This window comes from Microcaecilia unicolor, chromosome 1 (assembly GCF_901765095.1).
Source record: "Microcaecilia unicolor chromosome 1, aMicUni1.1, whole genome shotgun sequence".
NCBI lineage: Eukaryota > Metazoa > Chordata > Amphibia > Gymnophiona > Siphonopidae > Microcaecilia > Microcaecilia unicolor.
This window is the reverse complement of record NC_044031.1, coordinates 110,031,607-110,050,552: the sequence shown is the minus strand read 5'-3', so window position 1 is coordinate 110,050,552 and position 18,946 is coordinate 110,031,607. Positions and strand designations below refer to the sequence as shown.

The following is an 18,946-nucleotide window of genomic DNA, read 5'->3' as shown; positions in this document are numbered from 1 at the left end:
TAAAATTCTTCCTTTCATAGTGATTCCTCGGATTGTTCCGTTGCTGAGCAGTGAAGATGGAGAAGTGAAAGAAGCTGCTACTTTTGCATTGACCAAACTGACTACCGAAAGTCCTAGAAATGTTAAGTGAGTATAGATTCAGCAATTTATTTTTCTATTCCGAATCGGTCATATAATTCCAGGTTAAGTCAAATTCTGCTTATGGTTATGTATGTCCTTAATAGAGGAAAGTGTTGGAAAAGACTGTATTGGCTATAGATAGTGTGTAGGTTTATATTTCCTTCTGTATAGATTGATACTGATTTATGTATAGTATATATTTGTATACTGACATTGTCTGTACTGATCTGTTTATACAATATATACCTATACTAGTAAAAAAGCCCCGTTTCTGATGCAAATGAAACGGGGGCTAGCAATGTTTTCTTCTGTGTGCATGTGGGAGTGTGTGTGTCCCTGCCCTCTGGCCTCTCTCCCCTCCCCCCTCTGAGTCCTTCACTGTTACAGAGCCAGTGATTTGATTTCGTGCTCTGCTGTTTTCCTTCACTGACTGTGTTACAGAGAGGGCGGGGCAGACACTCATAGGGAAACCGGATATCTCGCCCCCTTCACACTTCCGGCTGGAGGCTTCATAGAACGTTGGTGTTGCCTTTTATATAGAGAGATAGTAACTTTGTCTATTCGCTGTTCCATTATCCCAATCCTTTGGTCCTCCTATACCTCCTTCGCATCCAGACTAACAAGACCAAATCACCTCTATCTTACTCGAAGGGACACCTGATCATCTGTCCCCTGTAATTTCTATTCTCCTGTATCCCCACCCCCACCAATTTAACGAAAACTATCCTCCCCTACCTTAGCTACCCACTCTATCCCATACACACCTTCCGCCATTCTACTAACCGACTCTTCTTACACTTGCCACTAATCCAGATACATCTGCCAACATGAGTTTCATAAAAATACTCATCATCCACTCTCTCGCTATCATCCATGCAACATTTAACATCCCCCCTACAGAATTCAACATTATACCAGTTCTTCAACATCACATAAGAACACCCAGACAATCATCCTCAAAATCAGGAACATTTTCATCTAAAGCTAAATTACCTAAGACGAGACAACTTATAAAAATCTGCCCCTCATTTTCAACTGCTGAACCACATCTACCCGTCCGAGTAGGATACATCAATGCTAGATCAGTAGTTAATAAATCCGAAACCATCACAGACTGGATTACTTCAGACAACCTCGACCTATTCTTCATCACAGAAACCTGGGTCTGTGATTTAAGAGATCCCATCATACTTGACTTATGCCCCCCACCCTATAAAATATCACATTGGCCTAGAAAAGACAAAAGAGGTGGAGGCATAGCACTTATCCATAGATCTAACTTCTCTGCAGAACCTATCTCAGACTCCATCTCACCTCAAATCGAAATTGCTTCAATTAAACTTCATAACTCTATACTATGTGACCACCTAACCAACATATTGTTTTGCAGGCCTCCCAACAACTGGAACAATAGCCAAACTATATTTATGGATTTTATATCAAACATGACTTCACTAGTGGCAGGTCGTGTCAGACGAATCTGACTGTCTTCTTCGACTGGGTGATCAAACAGTTGGATGTGGAAGGGGTGCTTGATGTGGTATACTTGGATTTCAGCAAAGCCTTTGACATGGTTCCGCACAAGTGATTGATAAATAAATAGAGTGCCCTCGGTGTGGGACCTAGAGTAACGGATTGGGTAAAAAATTGGTTGGTAGGAGACAGAGGGTGATGGTAAATGGAGCTTGCTCTGAAGAAAAGATGTCGTCAGTGGAGTACTGCAGGGATCGGTCCTAGGGCCGGATCTTTTTAACGTCTTTGTGAGCGATATTGCGGAAGGGCTGTCTGGTAAGGTTTGTCTCTTTGCAGATAATACTAAACTCTGCAACAGGGTGGACACCCTGGAGGGTGTGAATGACATGAGGAAGGACCTAGCGAAGCTAGAGGAATGGACCGATATTTGGCAACTAAGGTTTAATCCCAAAAAATGCAGGGTTATGCACGTGGATCGCAAAAGTCCGAGGGAACGGTACAGTATAGGGGGTGTAGTGCTTTAGTGTGTGAAGGAAGACTGGGACTTGGGGGTGATTGTGTCTGACGACCTTAAAGCTTTCAAACAGGTAGAAAAAGCGACGACCAAAGCCAGAAGGATGCTTGGGTGCATAAAGAGAGGCATGACCAGCAGGAAAAAGGAGGTGATAGTGCCGTTGTATAAGTCTCTGGTGAGGCCTCATTTGGAGTACTGCGTTCAGTTCTGGAGACCGCACCGAAGTAAAGATATAAACAGGATGGAGTCAGTCCATAGGGCAGCTACGAAATTAGTAAACGGTTTTGAATGCAAAAACTAGAGGGACAGGCTTATGAACCTCAACATGTATATGCTGGGAGAGAGGAGACATGATAGAAACGTTTAAATATCTCAAGGGCATTTATGTACAGGAAGAGAGCCTTTTGCAAATGAAGGAGAGCTCTGGAATGAGGGGGCATATGACAAAGTTAAGAGGGAATAGGCTTAGGAATAACTTAAGGAAGTATTATTTCATAGAAAAGGTGATGGAGGCATGGAATGGCCTCCCAGTGGAGATGGTGGAGTCGAGGACTGTTCCAGAATTTAAAAAGGCATGGGATAAACGTGGGATCACATAGGAACAGGAAGAATTAGGGGTTAAAGAGGATGGGCAGACTGGATGGGTCATATGGCCTTTATCTGCCGTCATGTTTCTATTAAATTCTTGGTATACTCACAATCCTGATAGAGAATACACATACTTTTCAAACCCCCATCAAAGCTTCTCATGTATAGGCTCATATCCACATCCTCTTCCCACTCCCTACTTCTACCACCTTCCTCCCTTACCCATCTTACCCACTTTTTATTGTCCACCTCTTTATATACTATATTCAGCTGTTTATCCATTTTGCATCATCTTGTAAACCTGTTATATTTGTAATCCACATTGAACCTGCTAATAGGTGGGAAAGCGCGGGGTATAAGTGTTGCAATAGAATACAGTACTGTTAGTTAATATTCACAAAACCAGTATTGACTCAATCACTATATCCAACCATGCTGCAATATCTATTTACATCCATTTAAATATGTTAAAAGCTACAAAAAAAATCCAATTTGGAGATTAAATTCTAACTTGCTAGCTGAAGAAGATCATATTCTTAAAATTATGAAATTTTATTGCTGAATTCTTCACCATCAATAAATCATCAGACACTAACTCCATCACAAACTGAGAAGCCTTCAAGACTACCTTAAGGGGTGAGAGTATATTTATTTATTTATTTGTTGCATTTGTATCCCACATTTTTCCACCTATTTGCACACTCAATGTGGCTTACAATAATATATCATCATAACAGCGCCAATCAAGAGTAGATAAACAATTGGTTACATAAAGAGCAAGTGAAACATAATGGATATAATCAATACAATAAATCAAAAGGCAGACAGATTATCAGGTAATTAGTGATGTGTTGGAATTCCAATTATTGATTATTATGGTAAGTCCTTATCAGCTCACATAAATAAAGAAAACTATAAATATTAAGGACCTCTTTTACAAAGTCGCGCTACCGTTTCTCTGTGTGGCAAATGAGAGAAAGCCCATTCAATTCCATGGGCTTCCTCTCATTTGCCGTGCGGGAATCGCTAGCGCGGCTTTGTAAAAGAAGTCCTAAATGCCCTTGAAACAGAGATTAAAACCTTAGAACTGCAGTACTCTAGGCCAGATCCTATTCTACTCAACAAATTAATCCAACATAAATATGAATATAGTAGAATCTGGGCCCAAAGGGCAGGTAGCGAAATATTTGTGCACAAATGTACTCAGTATTCAGAAGTGAACAAATGCAGCATCATGTTAGCTAATTTTCTTAAAAATAAACGCTCAAAAATCCTAATTCCCCTTTTTTACGATACTAACAAAATGCCATTAACTGAAACCTCAGCCATTCTCAAAGCCTTTCATAATTTTTAAACTAACCTCTACTCCTCTGAGTCTCCTATTAATGCAGAAGGATTACAGCTTTTTTTGGATTCTTTAAATAAACCAACTTTTTCTGAAGCTGACAAGAATGTACTGATAGCCCCGCTAGAGCTCCAAGAAATATTATTCGCTATTAAATACCTACTGGTAAAGCACCAGGTCCAGATGGACTTACCAGTACATTTTATCACATTTTTAAAAAAGATTTAATAAAGCATTTAAAATCTATTTTCATTGAGTTAGAAGTTAATACAATTTTTCCCTACAGTTTTAGTGAAGCTATTATCACCATACTTCCCAAACCCAACAAAGACCCTACACAGGTTACCAACTATCTCCCCATCTCCCTCCTTAACCTTGACTACAAAATCTAATATTATACACCCAAACAAAGTAGGTGTCATGCCCAATAAATTGATTACTGATAATGCTAGACTTTTTCATTGAATTTCTCATTACACCCAATCTCAATCAGAACCTCTTTTCACCTTAGCAATAGACACCAAAAAGGCTTTTGACAGGGTGGAATGGTAGTACCTGTTTCAAACATTAAGCTGGTTTGGAATGCCTGATTCTTTTATAAATAAAAATTAAAGTATTATATAGTTTCCCTTCATCATGTATACAAGCAAAACAATTCTCTGTCAGATCCCATCTTGTTTAATAGGGGAACACGCCAAGGATTCCCATTATCACCACTGCTTTTTAATATAGCTTTGGAACCTCTTCTAATAGCCATCCGAAACTCAAATGACAATGTTATTTTTATCTAATCCACATTCGTCTATTTCTAATTTCTTTCAATTAGTAACCTCATGTGTCTCATTCTCTGGCTACAAAGTCAATGTACAGAAAACAGAAGTATTGCCATTGAATTTGTATGCCACTGCTGATATAGTTAAACCTTGTGGTTTAGTATGGTCCTCTAAAAGTTTGAGATACTTTGGCATTGATCTCTATCCCTCTCTAGAATCCATCTTAGAAGAAAATGGAAAGAAAATCCTAGACCCTGTTCAAACATTACTCAAAACATGGTCACCATTAAGACTCTCCTGGTGGGGTAGATTGGACACAATTAAAATGATTACACCTAAAATACATTTCATCTTGAGCATGCTTCCTATCCTCTTTCCTCTGCAATTCTATAAAAAAAAATTTGACAAGGTACTTAGTTCCTAGGGGTAGGTAAACCTCCAAAAATTGCATTAGAAAGTCTTAACAATTTTAAAGAAAATGCTGGTGTCTCTTTCCCGGACTTTTTGATTTACCACAAAGCTTTTATTTTATAACAGTCTTTAAGACGGAAACGTCATCCCTTAGACAGTTCTGACTGCCTCCTGTCTGGTTGCGTATTGAGCAAGCTTTATGGTTCCCATACCATGTCCAATTCCATAATCCGTTTACCTTACATGAATATTTGCAAAATGATATTCTAATAAGTACATCTTTTGCATGCATGTCTCAACTAGACAACCTTATGGATATTCCCACTGATACCACAATACATTCAACTATATGGAACAATCCTAATTTACGAATGAATCGCAAACCATTTTTTTTGGAAACACTGGCATTATAAAGGTCTCTGGTCCCTGGAAAGCATCTTATCTAATGGAAAACTGAAATCATTCTCTTTCTTACAATCTCAATTTGGCCTCTTAATGACTCAATACTTCAGTTGGCTACAACTGAACCATCGTATAGCAACATCAAAATATGTGGAAATTTATTAGAGACTTTACTTTCAAGCAGAAAAATAGCTTACATTCAGCATGGGAAGCAGATACTCAATATATCTTACCTGCACATCTGTGGGAAACATTGTGGTCTAAAGTAAGCAGATCCATTTCCTCTGCCAGTACATTGCAATCATTGTACTTTGTACATTACAGGACTCTGTGGTTTCCACAATGATTATTAGTAGCAAAGTTAGCCACACAAAAGAAATGTTGGTCTTGTAAAATTCAACAAGCTACATTGTTTCATATGTTGTTTGAGTATCCTTTAACCCATGCTTTTTGGTCCCAGGCTATCCAGATATTTTCTTCTATACTAAATATATCCATTGTTTTCTCTCTAAATTGATAATTTTCAAATCACTAGCTTTGGAAATAACTTTAAATGAATCCAATTTGAAACTTTTAGATATTTTGCTAACCATTGCACTAAAACAATATTATTAAATTGGAAAAATAATGCAAGTCTTAATATTAATTTCTGGTGACATTCGGTCCTCCAAATTCAAAAATTTGGAACATCTCTAGCAGATGAACTTAAAACTGCCATTATTGTCAATAAAATTTGGTGCTCTATGAAGACCTACTTAGAAATGATAGCTACATCCTGACGGTTTTCTTTTACTACCATATAACCATATACTGAATGCCATCTCAAATTTCACAAAAAATCATATCTATTTCTGTATGTTCCAATGTTCTCTTCTTCGTTTTACAACAATGGAAGTCAATTGGTAGCCTACAACAACACCCTTACTCCTCATTTTCTTTCAGCATCTCTTATTTTACCTTTTTCAAATTTTAATCTATTTTTCCAGATATATTTTGCTTAGTTGTCGTTAGTTAATTACATATTTGATGCAAAGTTGTTTACAACAATTGTCATTATTTTTTATACAATTCCTTATTATTATTGTTCAATCCTAGTCAAAATGATTTACACATCATCATTGTTATTGTTTAATAAATATATAAATGGTTTCTTTATATTTTCATTTTTTTTTCTCTTTAAATTTTGATTGTACTTTTAATTTCCAGCATACACAAAATAAACACAAGTTTCCCACTGCTACAATTGCAGGGGCAAATGTTATCTGAATTACAAAACCATAAAGTACATACCACCTGTATATTCGCCCCATCCTTAATCTTGCTATCATTGTTCCTCAAAACATATTCATGTACAACCAAACAATGTTTTATGGTATTATTATTTATTATCCCCCTCCTCCACACCCCCATCCACTCCATGCTCCACTACGTCATGAGAATGCCCCGTGGTTTCTTCAGGACAGTCTCCCCCTCCCCATCCGCCCCCCCATACAACCTCCCCCTCTCACCCCATCAGAGCTCGTGTGTCACCTCTTTACTTCCCCTCCTTATCAAATACGCATTAAACAGCTTGCACTTCCAATCTCTCAGAATCAGGGGATCCATTTTCTTCCAATGCAGCGCTATAAGACAGTTAGCCGCTGCTAGCTCCCAACGCATCAGTTTACCCTTTTCCCAAGAGTCCCTCTCAATATGTAAACCCAAGAGGCAAACTGAAGGACTACACACTAAGATGTTCCCAACATACTAATGCTTTCATAACTTCCTGCCAAAACGGGGCTATCCGGGGGGGGGGGGGGGGGGGGGGCAGGACCACCATATATATAGGAATGTACCCGTTTGAGACCCACACCTCCAACAAATGTCAGATGTACTAGGATACATCCGCTTCAGCCGTTCAGGTTTATAATACCATCGGGTAAGGACCTTATAAGCATTTTCCTGCACCAATACACACTGAAGCTTTTTGAACCTCTCCACAAATTGTTTCCCATTCTTGGCCAGAAAATCTGCAGTTTAAATCAGTTTCCCAAGCCCCTTGGAAGCTAAATGGCCTGGGATCCCATCCCCAAATATATCTATATATCACAGAAATAGGCCTGGGCACTCTCCGCAACAGGACCCATAAATGTTCCAAGCTTTCCATTTTTTGAGGGTCTTCTTGCTTCCAACCCAAAGTACCTACATAGTGCTGAATTTGTAAGTAGGCGAAAAAAGTCTCCATCAGGGAGAGCATACATGGAGCGCAAAGTTTCAAAGTTCTTTACCCATCCCCCTTGCATAACATCCCTAAAACACACTAATCCTAATTGTTCCCATCGTATATATGTAGCATTCTCCTTCCCAGCCTTAAATTTTGGCTCCCACCGTATCGAAGCAAGTGAGGACATCCGGTCCACCTTCCCTCATTTCTTCCATACTTCTCCCCACAACCCTATCAGATGCCTTACAAATGGATTCTGTATCCCAGCCAATACTAATCCTACTCGTTCAGTAGTCCACAAACAAAAGCTTATTTTCCCCCTCTCCCAATCCATGATCATCCGAATTTGAGCAGCCAGATAGTATCATTCAATATTAGGCACTGCTGTCCCACCCAGTTCAGGAGTCCCCCACAAAACCCTTCCAGCCAGGCTGGGGTACCTGCCTCCCCAAATGAACTGTGAGAAGGATCCCTGCAATTGTTTAAGTATCTGTTGCGGAACTGCTACCGATAGTTATTGGAATAAAAACAACAACCTCAGCAACACATTCATCTTCAGAACTGCCATACGCCCCCACCAGGAAAGCCACAATCCCTTCCATCGGGATAACTCCACCCGAATTTGATCTACTATCTTACCATAATTTAGACAGTAAACTCTACCTAGATCTGGATTCCCAAATAGTGAATGCTATTTGTGACCCATTTAAAAAGCAAACGCTGGTCTCAGTCTATCTTTATTTATTTATTGCACTTGTATCCCACGTTTTCCCACCTATTTGCAGGCTCAATGTGGCTTACAAAATCTGTCATAGCATCGCCATTTCAGGGTACAGAAATTCATTTGGTAATACAAAGATAACAGTAATAGTAAGGCTAATATTCTATCTACTCAAGCAATAATAGAAAGAGACGATCAAAGTGTTGGGGAAGTATTGATATGTTGTGGTTAGTTATGGGTTTTCCCCCGCTTGGATAAAGAAATCCCAAACAATTCACTTTTATCCATATTGACCCTTTGGCCGGTATACCTCTCAAATTCCTGAAGAATCTCCATCACCATAGGTAATGTCTGCCCAGTGTCTTTAACATAAAGCAGCACATCATCCACAAAAAGAGCGATGCAATGTTCCACCCCCCCCCCCCCAACCGTAGTGTCCCAAATATCTGGATGTTGACGTATCAGTTCTGCTAAAGGCTCTCAATATACAGTGCAAATAAAAGGGGTGATAGGGGGCATCCCTCTGCCAACTGGAAGAAAGGTGTGTACCCACCATTAAGGCAATCTTTTGGAGCCACATACAGTGCCGCCAGCCAAGTACCAAAATTATCTCCAAGGCCCATGCGATGCATCACCTCTCGCAAGAGTGTCCAGCTAATTCGGTCAAAAGCCTTTTCTGCTATGGCCAACAAGGCTGTTCCGGGTAAGGAACACTGTGCTTCCCAAATTAAATGAAGGGTACGCCTAATGTTATCTCCTACCTGCCGCCTAGGGATAAACCCAGATTGGTCTATATGAATCAACTTCGGCAGTACCCTAGCCAGTCTATTAGCTAAGACCTTAGCCAAAATCTTTGCGTCAACATTCACGTGGGACATAGGTCTATATGATCCACACAGAGTGGGATCTTTCCCAGGTTTAGGCAGGACCGTCATGCCAGCCTCAGACATAGGCAGTGGTAACTCATTACCAGCCAAAACTCCATTACCCACCCTTACCAACAGGTCCCCCAGCTCCCCCAAAAAGCACTTATAAAACCTTGCCATGTACCAAGTCCAACCCAGGAGCCTTACCATTTGAGAGCCTTTTTATCACCCCCTACACCTCTCCTAGTCTAATGGGCTCCCCCAGCTATGCTCTTTCTGACTCATTAAGGCTTTTTAATGGAATACTATCCAAATAACGAGCTACTGCCACAGCCGAATCTCCATCGGGGGCACTGTTTAAATCCTGAAAATATTTTGCAATTTCAGAGTCAGCATATTGCCAGCCGCCCCTGCTGTTCCTCATCCTTTGAATAAGAGACCTCACTCTTCGAGCCCGTAAATAGCGAGCCAGCATAGCACTTGATTTATTGGCAAATTCAAAATATTGCTAATTAAGCTTAGTTCTCATAAAATCTACTTCCACCATCTGCAGTTGCGCTAATTCCCCTCTCACTTTTTTAAGATCCTCACAGATTTGCGATGTAGGTTTCCGCTTATGTTGGTTTTCTAAGCGCAATAATCGTGTGCGCAAGCTAAGTGAAAGTTGCCCTCTTTCCCTTTTCTTTCTTATGCCCCACTTGATCAGGGTCCCCCTCACCACTGCTTTCAAAGCGTCCCATAGTACACAATTAGTTACTTCTCCATTATCATTAAATTGACAAAATTCCTGTATATGAAGTTTAATCTCTTCCCGCACTCTCTCCTTCCCCAGCAGTGATTCATTAAGTCTCCACCAACCTCACCACTTAATATGGCCCATTCCGCTAAGTCTAATCCACACTGGAGCATGATCCGAGATTTGTATGTTCCCAATGTTAGCTTCCTCTACCATGTGCCATCCATTTCGGTGGACCCATAACCCATCTATACGAGTTTAGGTTTGGGCAGCATGTGAGTAAAAAGTATAATTACGTTGCACTCCATGTAGGTGTGAGGATGTTATAATGCCGTTGTATCGCTCCATGGTGCGACCGCACCTTGAGTATTGTGTTCAATTCTGGCCGCCGCATCTCAAGAAAGATATAGTAGAATTGGAAAAGGTGCAGCGAAGGGTGATTAAAATGATAGCGGGGATGGGACGACTTCCCTATGAAGAAAGACTAAGGAGGCTAGGGCTTTTCAGCTTGGAGAAGAGACAGCTGAGGGGAGACATGATAGAGGTGTATAAAATAATGAGTGGAGTGAAACAGGTGGATGTGAAGTGTCTGTTCACGCTTTCCAAAAATACTAGGACTAAGGGGCATGCGATGAAACTACAGTGTAGTAAATTTAAAACAAATCGGAGAAAATATTTCTTCACCCAACGCATAATTAAACTCTGGAGTTCGTTGCTGGAGAACGTGGTGAAGGCGGTTAGCTTGGCAGAGTTTAAAAAGGGGTTAGACGGTTTCCTAAAGGCAGGGGTGTGCTGGTAAATTGTTAACAGAGGGCTCTCTCTCGCCAGCAAAGTAAAAGAGAATTCAGGAGGGGCCCAAGCCCACATTTTGGGATCCATTTGTTAAAGTAGCCATGGAGAACCGGCTCCCAAAATTCTTAAAAACTTAACAAATGGCTCTCGAGAGCCTGCTCCAGCACACCACTGCCTAAAGGGCAAGTCCATAAACCACTACTAAATGGACTTGGGAAAAATGCGCAATTCTGGGAATAACATTTATAGAATGTTTGTATGTTTGGGAAGCTTGCCAGATGCATTTGGCCTGGATTGGCCGCTGTTGTGGACAGGATGCTGGGCTCAACGGATCCTTGGTCTTTTCCTAGTGTGGCATTACTTATGTACAATCTCCAGCAATCTACCACCTCTAAAGCCCGTAAGAAATGCAATAGTGCTTTGGGACTGGGACCACTATACTGCCCACCCCCAGTGGAATGATCTAGGCGTGCATCAGGGGCAACATTAAAATCACCACCCACTACCACCTGTCCCCTGACAAATCCTTGAATCTCCCCTTACGGGGTTTGAAAAAATATCCTCTGGCCCACATTTGTGGCATAGAAATTAATCAATGTAAGTTCCTTGCCTTGCAATGCTCCTCACAGGGCTACACACCTTCCACTTGAGTCCCGAAACTCCTGCTGTATAATAAACCCACAACTTTGCCTAATTAGAATAGCAACACCCCCAGTCCGTTTAGCTCCTATCCCCTGATGAACCACCACTTCCCGAAAAAGCCTACAACATAATATATGGGTGCCCCACGATCTCAAATGCGTTTCTTGCAAGAATATCACATCCCACTGCAATCTGTTCAGCTCCTTAATTACCAAACTGCGTTTCCCCTGATTATTAAGCCCATTTACATTCCAAGTCCCCACCATCTACCCTTCTCCATTGAGAATACTGACCATTTAACCATACTCTGTTTTCTATCTGTTAACCAGTTTTTAATCCACAATAGAACACTACCTCCTATCCCATGACTCTCCAATTTCCTCTGGAGTCTTCCATGAGGTACTTTGTCAAATGCCTTTTGAAAATCCAGATAACACAATTTCAACCAGCTCACCTTTATCCACATGTTTGTTCACCCCTTCAAAGAAATATAGTAGATTGGTGAGACAAGATTTCCCTTCACTAAATCTACACCCTTGCATTCCTATGTGATAGGAAGTCTTAAGTCTATGTCTCATGGAATCCGGAGTTGTGTGATCACAAGTGAGGTAACTGAAAGCTGCCAAGGTAGGCTAGTTACCCCTTGACTGTTGGAACTGTGGTTATGATAGAGGAAGTTATTGCATGTTGAAAAGTGTAACCAAGCCAGGGACAGGCTACTGTAATTGGAACTGTGTTGGAGAGACTTTGTTGGCAGTTTCAATCCTATGAGGAAACAGGGCTGAATAAATAAAAGAATTTTGACTTTTTACCTGCAAACTGTGCATGTGTGTGCCACATTTGTGTGAGGTTTTGCAGCCATATTCCCAAATAATAGGCCCAATGAGCCAACTTCAAATATTTTGAATCTGTTCAAAATGTAGTGGGGACTTGTGATCAAATTTCTTGGGAATTATATAACAGCAACTGCATTCTGAACAAGTTGTAAATGCTTCAATTAATAAAGCGAAGCACCAGCTAACAAGGAATTGCTGTAATCCAGATAATCAAGTGCCTGTAACAGTTTTTTATGCTCTGGTGTCTAAAAATGGATTGAGAGATCTAATCTTAGTTCAAAGAATGATTTCTTAAGCACCAAGGAAATAAAAAGGCCAAAGGAAAGTCTATTATCTTAATAGGACTCCTGAAGACATTATAGTTTTCCTTATTAGGATCAAGGTATTACAGATTTGAGGCTGAAAGGATTGCAGTATATATATTTATTTGATACCCAAAGTTCTTCTGATTTTGGGGGATTCAATACCATATTATTTGTGTTAACCCGGCCTGTGAATTTTCTTAAATCATACTTAAGATTTTGCTGGAAATTTAGATCTCAGGTATCATGAGCTATTAAAATCTGAATATTATTCACTTACATGTACACACTCATCCCAAGGTTCTGTATCACTGTACCCAGCAGAGCAATGAAAACATAAAAAAATCTTGAGGCCAGGACCAATTCCTGGGGTACCCCCCCCCCAATCACAGAGGAGAAGTGGAAAATACAGCATCATTAATTGAAGCATGAAAAGCATGCTGGGGCAGATATGATCTAAACCAGTTCAAAATAGTTCCTCCAAAATCCACTTCCTCTTGGCTGAGTTGGCAGGAGGGATTGGTTGATAACATGAAAGGCTGAACATAAATCAAGCTGTATTGCTAAAACATCCTTATATGGAATTTGGATTGGCAAGGACAAAATGAGTTGTTAGCATTTAAAAACTAACGACCTGCTGGGCCGCTACTTTTTTCTCTAATTTTAACCACAACATCATGAGGTAACAGATTGATACTGAAATTTTTTAGGAACAAATGAATCATTGAATGCTACCATTTCACTGATGCCATTGAGTCAGACTTCAATTAATGAAGCTAAGGAGGACTGTTGTAAAAGATTTTCAGCAACCTTTTTTTTAAATTCAGTTGTTGTATTGCTTTATATACATAATAATAACCAGTACAAACAGAATAAGAGAAATTAGCCATGATGGACATTGCAGTAGGATCTGATGGAGCCCATACTTCAAGGAACAAAATGATGTGATATTCCTTTTTACTGCTGCAGCCTCTTCATAATTCCTCTTGACACAGAGATGTCCTCACTAGACTTACAAAGAAAATTCTGATTATTTTTCCAGTTAGAAAGAATATATAGTGTGACTGCTAGCATTATCCTATATAATAATTCTCACCTCCAACATTCTGAAGCTGCCTGGGACCGTGGATCCCTTGGAGGTGGTGAGCTTCCGTCCGTAGATCGTGTTTCCCTACTCCTCCCCCAGCCTAGGAATCAGCTGTCAGTGCCCCCCCTCTTGGCACATCACCCAAGCCCCTCCCCTGCCAAACAGGAGAAACAGCAGTGGCTGGACACCGTTACTATTGGGGGTTGCGGGTAGCGAGGGGGTTGATGTGCCCGGGGGGGGGGGGCATGGGGGAGGGGAAGGTTGCTGGATATGAGTGGCTGGAGGGGGGGAAAGGCTTGGAATGATTTACAAATTTAACAATTATTCCTTCTCATTATAATACTTTACTAACAACTGTATGATTACCAAAAACACACTAAAAAAACCCCCATTGCTAACGCCTGTTTCCTTCAAAACAGAAACGGGCCTTTTTTACTAGTAATCACATATGTTAGCATGTTCTTGTCACTCCATGGTGTGATCACCTTGAGTCCTGTTTATTAAGGTGCGTTAGCATTTTTAACGCGCCTACAATTAGCATGTGCACTAATTGTGTATAAGGATGTTGTAGGTGCATACACTGGTAACGCACTTACATAGTTAACGCACGTTAAAAATGCTAACACGCCTATAATGCGGCTTAGTAAACAGGGCCCCTTGTGTATTATGTTCAGGTCTAGTCGCAGTATCTTAGAAAAGATATAGTGGAATTAGAAAAGGTTCAAAGAAGGGCAACAAAAATGATAAAGGGGATGGGACGACTTCCCTATGAGGAAAGGCTAGAGAGGTTAGGGCTCTTCATCTTGGAAAAGAGATGGCTGAGGGAGGGGGGTGGAGAGATATGACTGAGGTCTACAAAATCCTTAGTGGAGTAGAATGGGTAAAAGTGAATCGATTTTTCACTTTTTCAAAAAATACAAAGACCAAGAGGACACTCAATTAAATTACATGGAAATACTTTTTTTTTAAAACAAATAGGTAGCATTTGGTGGTGATTAGTAGTGTATTTTTGGTTTGTGTATCTGCAATAGTAAGTAGGAGGGGAGGGGGACTTTGGGCTGCAGGTTTTGGGGGGGGGGGGTTCTTTATTGTTCTCACCTCGTTTATTTCATTGTTTGTTTTGCTAGATGTTTATAGCCTTGAATCAATTTTCATTATATTATATGCTATATTGCTGATTTAAGATATATTTCAAATAAATCAAATAGGGGAAAATATTTTTTCAGTCTAAGAACAGTTAAGCTCTGGAACTCGTTGCCGGAGGATGTGGTAACAGCGGTTAGCATATCTGGGTTTAAAAAAGGTTTAGACAAGTTTCTGGAGGAAAGTCCATAGTCTGTTATTGAGATAGATGGGGGGGAAGCCACTACTTGCCCCGAGATTGGGAGCATGGAATGTTAATACTAATTGAGTTTCTGCCAGCTACTTGTAACCTGGATTGGCCATTGTTGGAAGCAGGATACTGGGATAGATGGACCATTGGTCTGACCCAGTATGGCTATTTTTATGTTTTTAATGGTAATGAGTTCCAAATTGCTGCTGCCTGATATGGTATATAAAGTGAAAATTGTTTCACAGATTTTTGCTGGAAAATGTAATCAAAATTGATCATGGGGCTCATTTTTGAAAGAGAAAAACGTGCAAAAAGTGTCATAAAGCAGCATTTGGATTAATTTCTTCTCAAAACGCCAGATTGGTATATTCAAAGCTTATTTTGCAGATATTTATCTATAATATTTAATTCACTTCCTAGCAAGTGAACATCTTTTTTATATTAATTAGTGTGTTAAAGGAGGAAAAAGACTTCAGATGCTCAGCATTCTCTGTTGCAGTTTGTAGATGAATGCTCCAGAGTTCCACTCTCTGCTGCTGTTATGCGCTTTCCATGCCTGCTTAAAATACCATTTTCTATAAGCATCTGCTGCACTCCTGTACTGTGCTCACTTTTTCTTTTGTTTTTCAAGGTGAAATTTATGTGAATAAGAAGTATCATTGTTGATACCTATGAGAAATAGACAAATGTTGACATGCACTCCAGGAGTAGCATCACATTTCATATTCATATTTCACTTTTATGTAATATACTGCCAAATCAAGAGGATATCGAAGCAGTTTAAGCCTAACCCCCCCCCCCCCCCCTCCAGAGTTACACTTGTGAAAATGATCTTGTTGCCTAAATGGCTGTACCCTATGCAACATTTGCCTTTTATTTTCAACCCACAAGATTTGCAGTATTATAATGGCCTTATTTGGAAATTCCTTTGGGGTTCCAAAAAACTATGTCTGTCTCTGTAGCAGCTTTCATTGTTGCGCAGGGACGGTGGTCAGGGATTGCCAGACTTCCAGACATAATATTTTTCATGTCAAATGATAAAGAAGTAAGCTTTACAAGTGATGTTTCTAGACATAAGTGAGAGGAAGCAGGGTATTCCAAAGAGAGGGAGCTACTAAAAAACATGAAGTAAGTGTCATATGGGAACAAATTTGAGAATAGGAAGTTGTGACATGTTGATGAAATGAGCACCGAGTCCTTACTGGAGAATAGGGGTTGAGAAAGCAGTAAAGAAATTGTGGTGTGCCATAATTAATAATTTGAAAAGTAAGAAAAATAATCTTAAAGTGAATATGATAAGTAATGGGAAGCCAATGTTCACTTTTGAGTAAAGGAGTGATGTGAACTTTTGAAACACCATTTATCATTTTGACAACAGTATTCTGAATTAATTGAAGATGATGAATTGGATACCGAGGTGTTCCAGACAAAACTGAATTACAGTAGTCAATATATGATAAAACTGAGTGAAACAGTAAGTGGAGGGAAGCGATGTCAATAAAAGAACACACCAAACAAATCTGCCTTAGGGAATACAAGGATTTCTTAACCACCATTGATATAGGAGGAAAAGTCTAGTTGATTGTCAATAAATATGCTCAAAATACTAACCTCTTCTTTAAGTGAGACTGTGGTGCCTTGTATTTTAGGAAGAGTCAGCAGATGAGGAAATGCATTGCAAAAGTTTTAGATGGGTTGAGTTTCAATTTATGCTGAGCTATCCAATCCACAATTTTGGATAACTTAGATGAAATTTCATCAACTGTTTGGAATCATTCTCTAAGTGGAATAATAATTGGATATCATCTGCAAAAATAAAATATGTGATACCTAGGGTTTCCATTATCAGAACTAATGAATGATAAGAAAATATTGAAAAGTAGAGTTGCCCCAGGTCAAAAAAAAAAAAGTACCTGCTTATAAGGCATATATCAAATCCCATCCCCTTTCCCTTTCCCTGTAGGCCCAAGTTCTGACTCCTGGGGCACTCCACATTTTATTTCATGAATTACAGATAGTGATTTAGACCAAGAAACCTGAAAGTTAAATTTTGTCAATAACTTCAACTTGGAGTGGGGGGGGGGGGGGGGGGGGGCAGCCTTTTCCAGAAGGTTTGCAGACATTTGCAAATGCCGGAACTGAATCCGACTTATTTCTGGTCATTTGAACCAGGTGTTCATGTGGTTTTGCCTCTAGGGGTTTAAGCTTTGACACATTGCTGATCTGCCCACCTATGGTTCATACTCAGTTCTTTTTTAATATCAACAGTGTGCTTTACAGACCATAGCCTTTCTATGCAGTAATAGTATTAGTAAATTTGACAGCTGTTGATAAGATACTGTTACACTCTAATAAAGCCATCCCTATTCTCAATTAAACTCACCTTTATGGTTTAAAATTTTATCCCTGGTTCTTTCTAAACATGTAATTATTTTGTCTGTCTTGACTAAATTGTAATTTTTACAGAACAGTGATTTCTCTTATGTGTATCCGCACAACACTGTAAATCTTATAATGCTGTATAAATGAATAATAGTAGTAGTAGTGTAGAACACTAGATCAATACTATAAATCACTACAAGGGCCATTTAATAACATTTGCAACAGCTAATGCTGTTAACGTTCATTACTTACCGCAGGGCGTAAAATGGGCCCCGGTGGTCAATGTGTGTCAATGATATTAGTGTGCACTGTTAATAAATGACCTAAATCAAATAGTGTTATTGATGTTTGATATATCTTGATAAAAATAGTACTCTAATGCACTGAATAAAAGTGTTACTGGTGTTATATCACACAGAGATCTTTCCCATGCAGTTACAGCATGGAAAAATTTTGATTTCTTGGTAAGTGTATTAATAGCACAGATGTACTAATTGCCTACTATTTAGAAGGTGGTAAGTGCATCCATGCTATCTGCAACAGTGATGTTGTGTGGTAAGTTACCAAGCACTGATATAATGAGCAGTCCATGCCCATTTCTTACCCATAACAAGTTACGTAGTTAGCATATAAATTAACACATGCTGTCATACAAACAAGGTAATCACTACTGTAGTTATACACTAAAGTTACTAAACACTAATGCATATGTTAACTGCTTAGCAACTGTGAGTAAAAGGGACCCAAAATGTCACAAATGTGATATGTCAAATTTGCAGGTTCTACTCTGACTTTTTAACATTGACCAAGGTTAAAATAAATATTCACAAACAGGTACAAATTACCTTTGATTTTCCTCTTCCTGTGTTTACTATGCCCAGAGAGATAAGTGTGACCCTTCTAGTCCTAGGTTGCAGTGCTGAGAATAGTACTGTTTCTTTAGTGCAGTGCAACTTTACTACACTTTCCCTCCCCCGCCCCATTGCTAATGCATAAAACCAGTAGCAGCAGAAAATTCTAATTTGTCATAATACAGCAACGTAAAAAAAGAAAGATCAAGCAGCATATTTATTTATTTGGGGGCATACCCAAGACAACACTCTGAGGTGGGTATGTGCTGTACTCTGTTCTCTGTTCATTTTAATACTCCCTTATTGAGGATTTTGCCCCATTATAGGCAAAAGGCAGGATAAGGTATAGAGGGAGTCCTTCAGCCCTCCCTCTCGTACTGCAGTTTTGACAGAGTATAGTATCTGAGATGCAACACCATGGATGATGTAAGCCACCAGAGGATTTCATTGCTGTACAGGAAGTTCTCCACACCAGTCAGCGCCATGTCTTTGAGTTCCAATAGCCAGGCTGTTTCTCCAGCAATGTTGAGGGCAGCGTTAGAGACAACATGTAACATGGTGACTCACCA

General features: G+C 39.7%; 1 protein-coding gene across 3 annotated transcripts in view; it reads left to right on the top strand.

Moving 5' to 3' along the window:
* ARMC3 (armadillo repeat containing 3) overlaps positions 1–18,946 on the top strand; it is a 194,910-nt gene that overhangs the window by 100,021 nt on the left and 75,943 nt on the right. For all 3 annotated transcript variants that reach the window (XM_030199322.1, XM_030199315.1, XM_030199328.1), the window contains one exon: positions 21–126. In XM_030199322.1, coding sequence (XP_030055182.1) covers positions 21–126 — 106 coding nt within the window. The remainder of the gene's footprint in view (positions 1–20; positions 127–18,946) is intronic.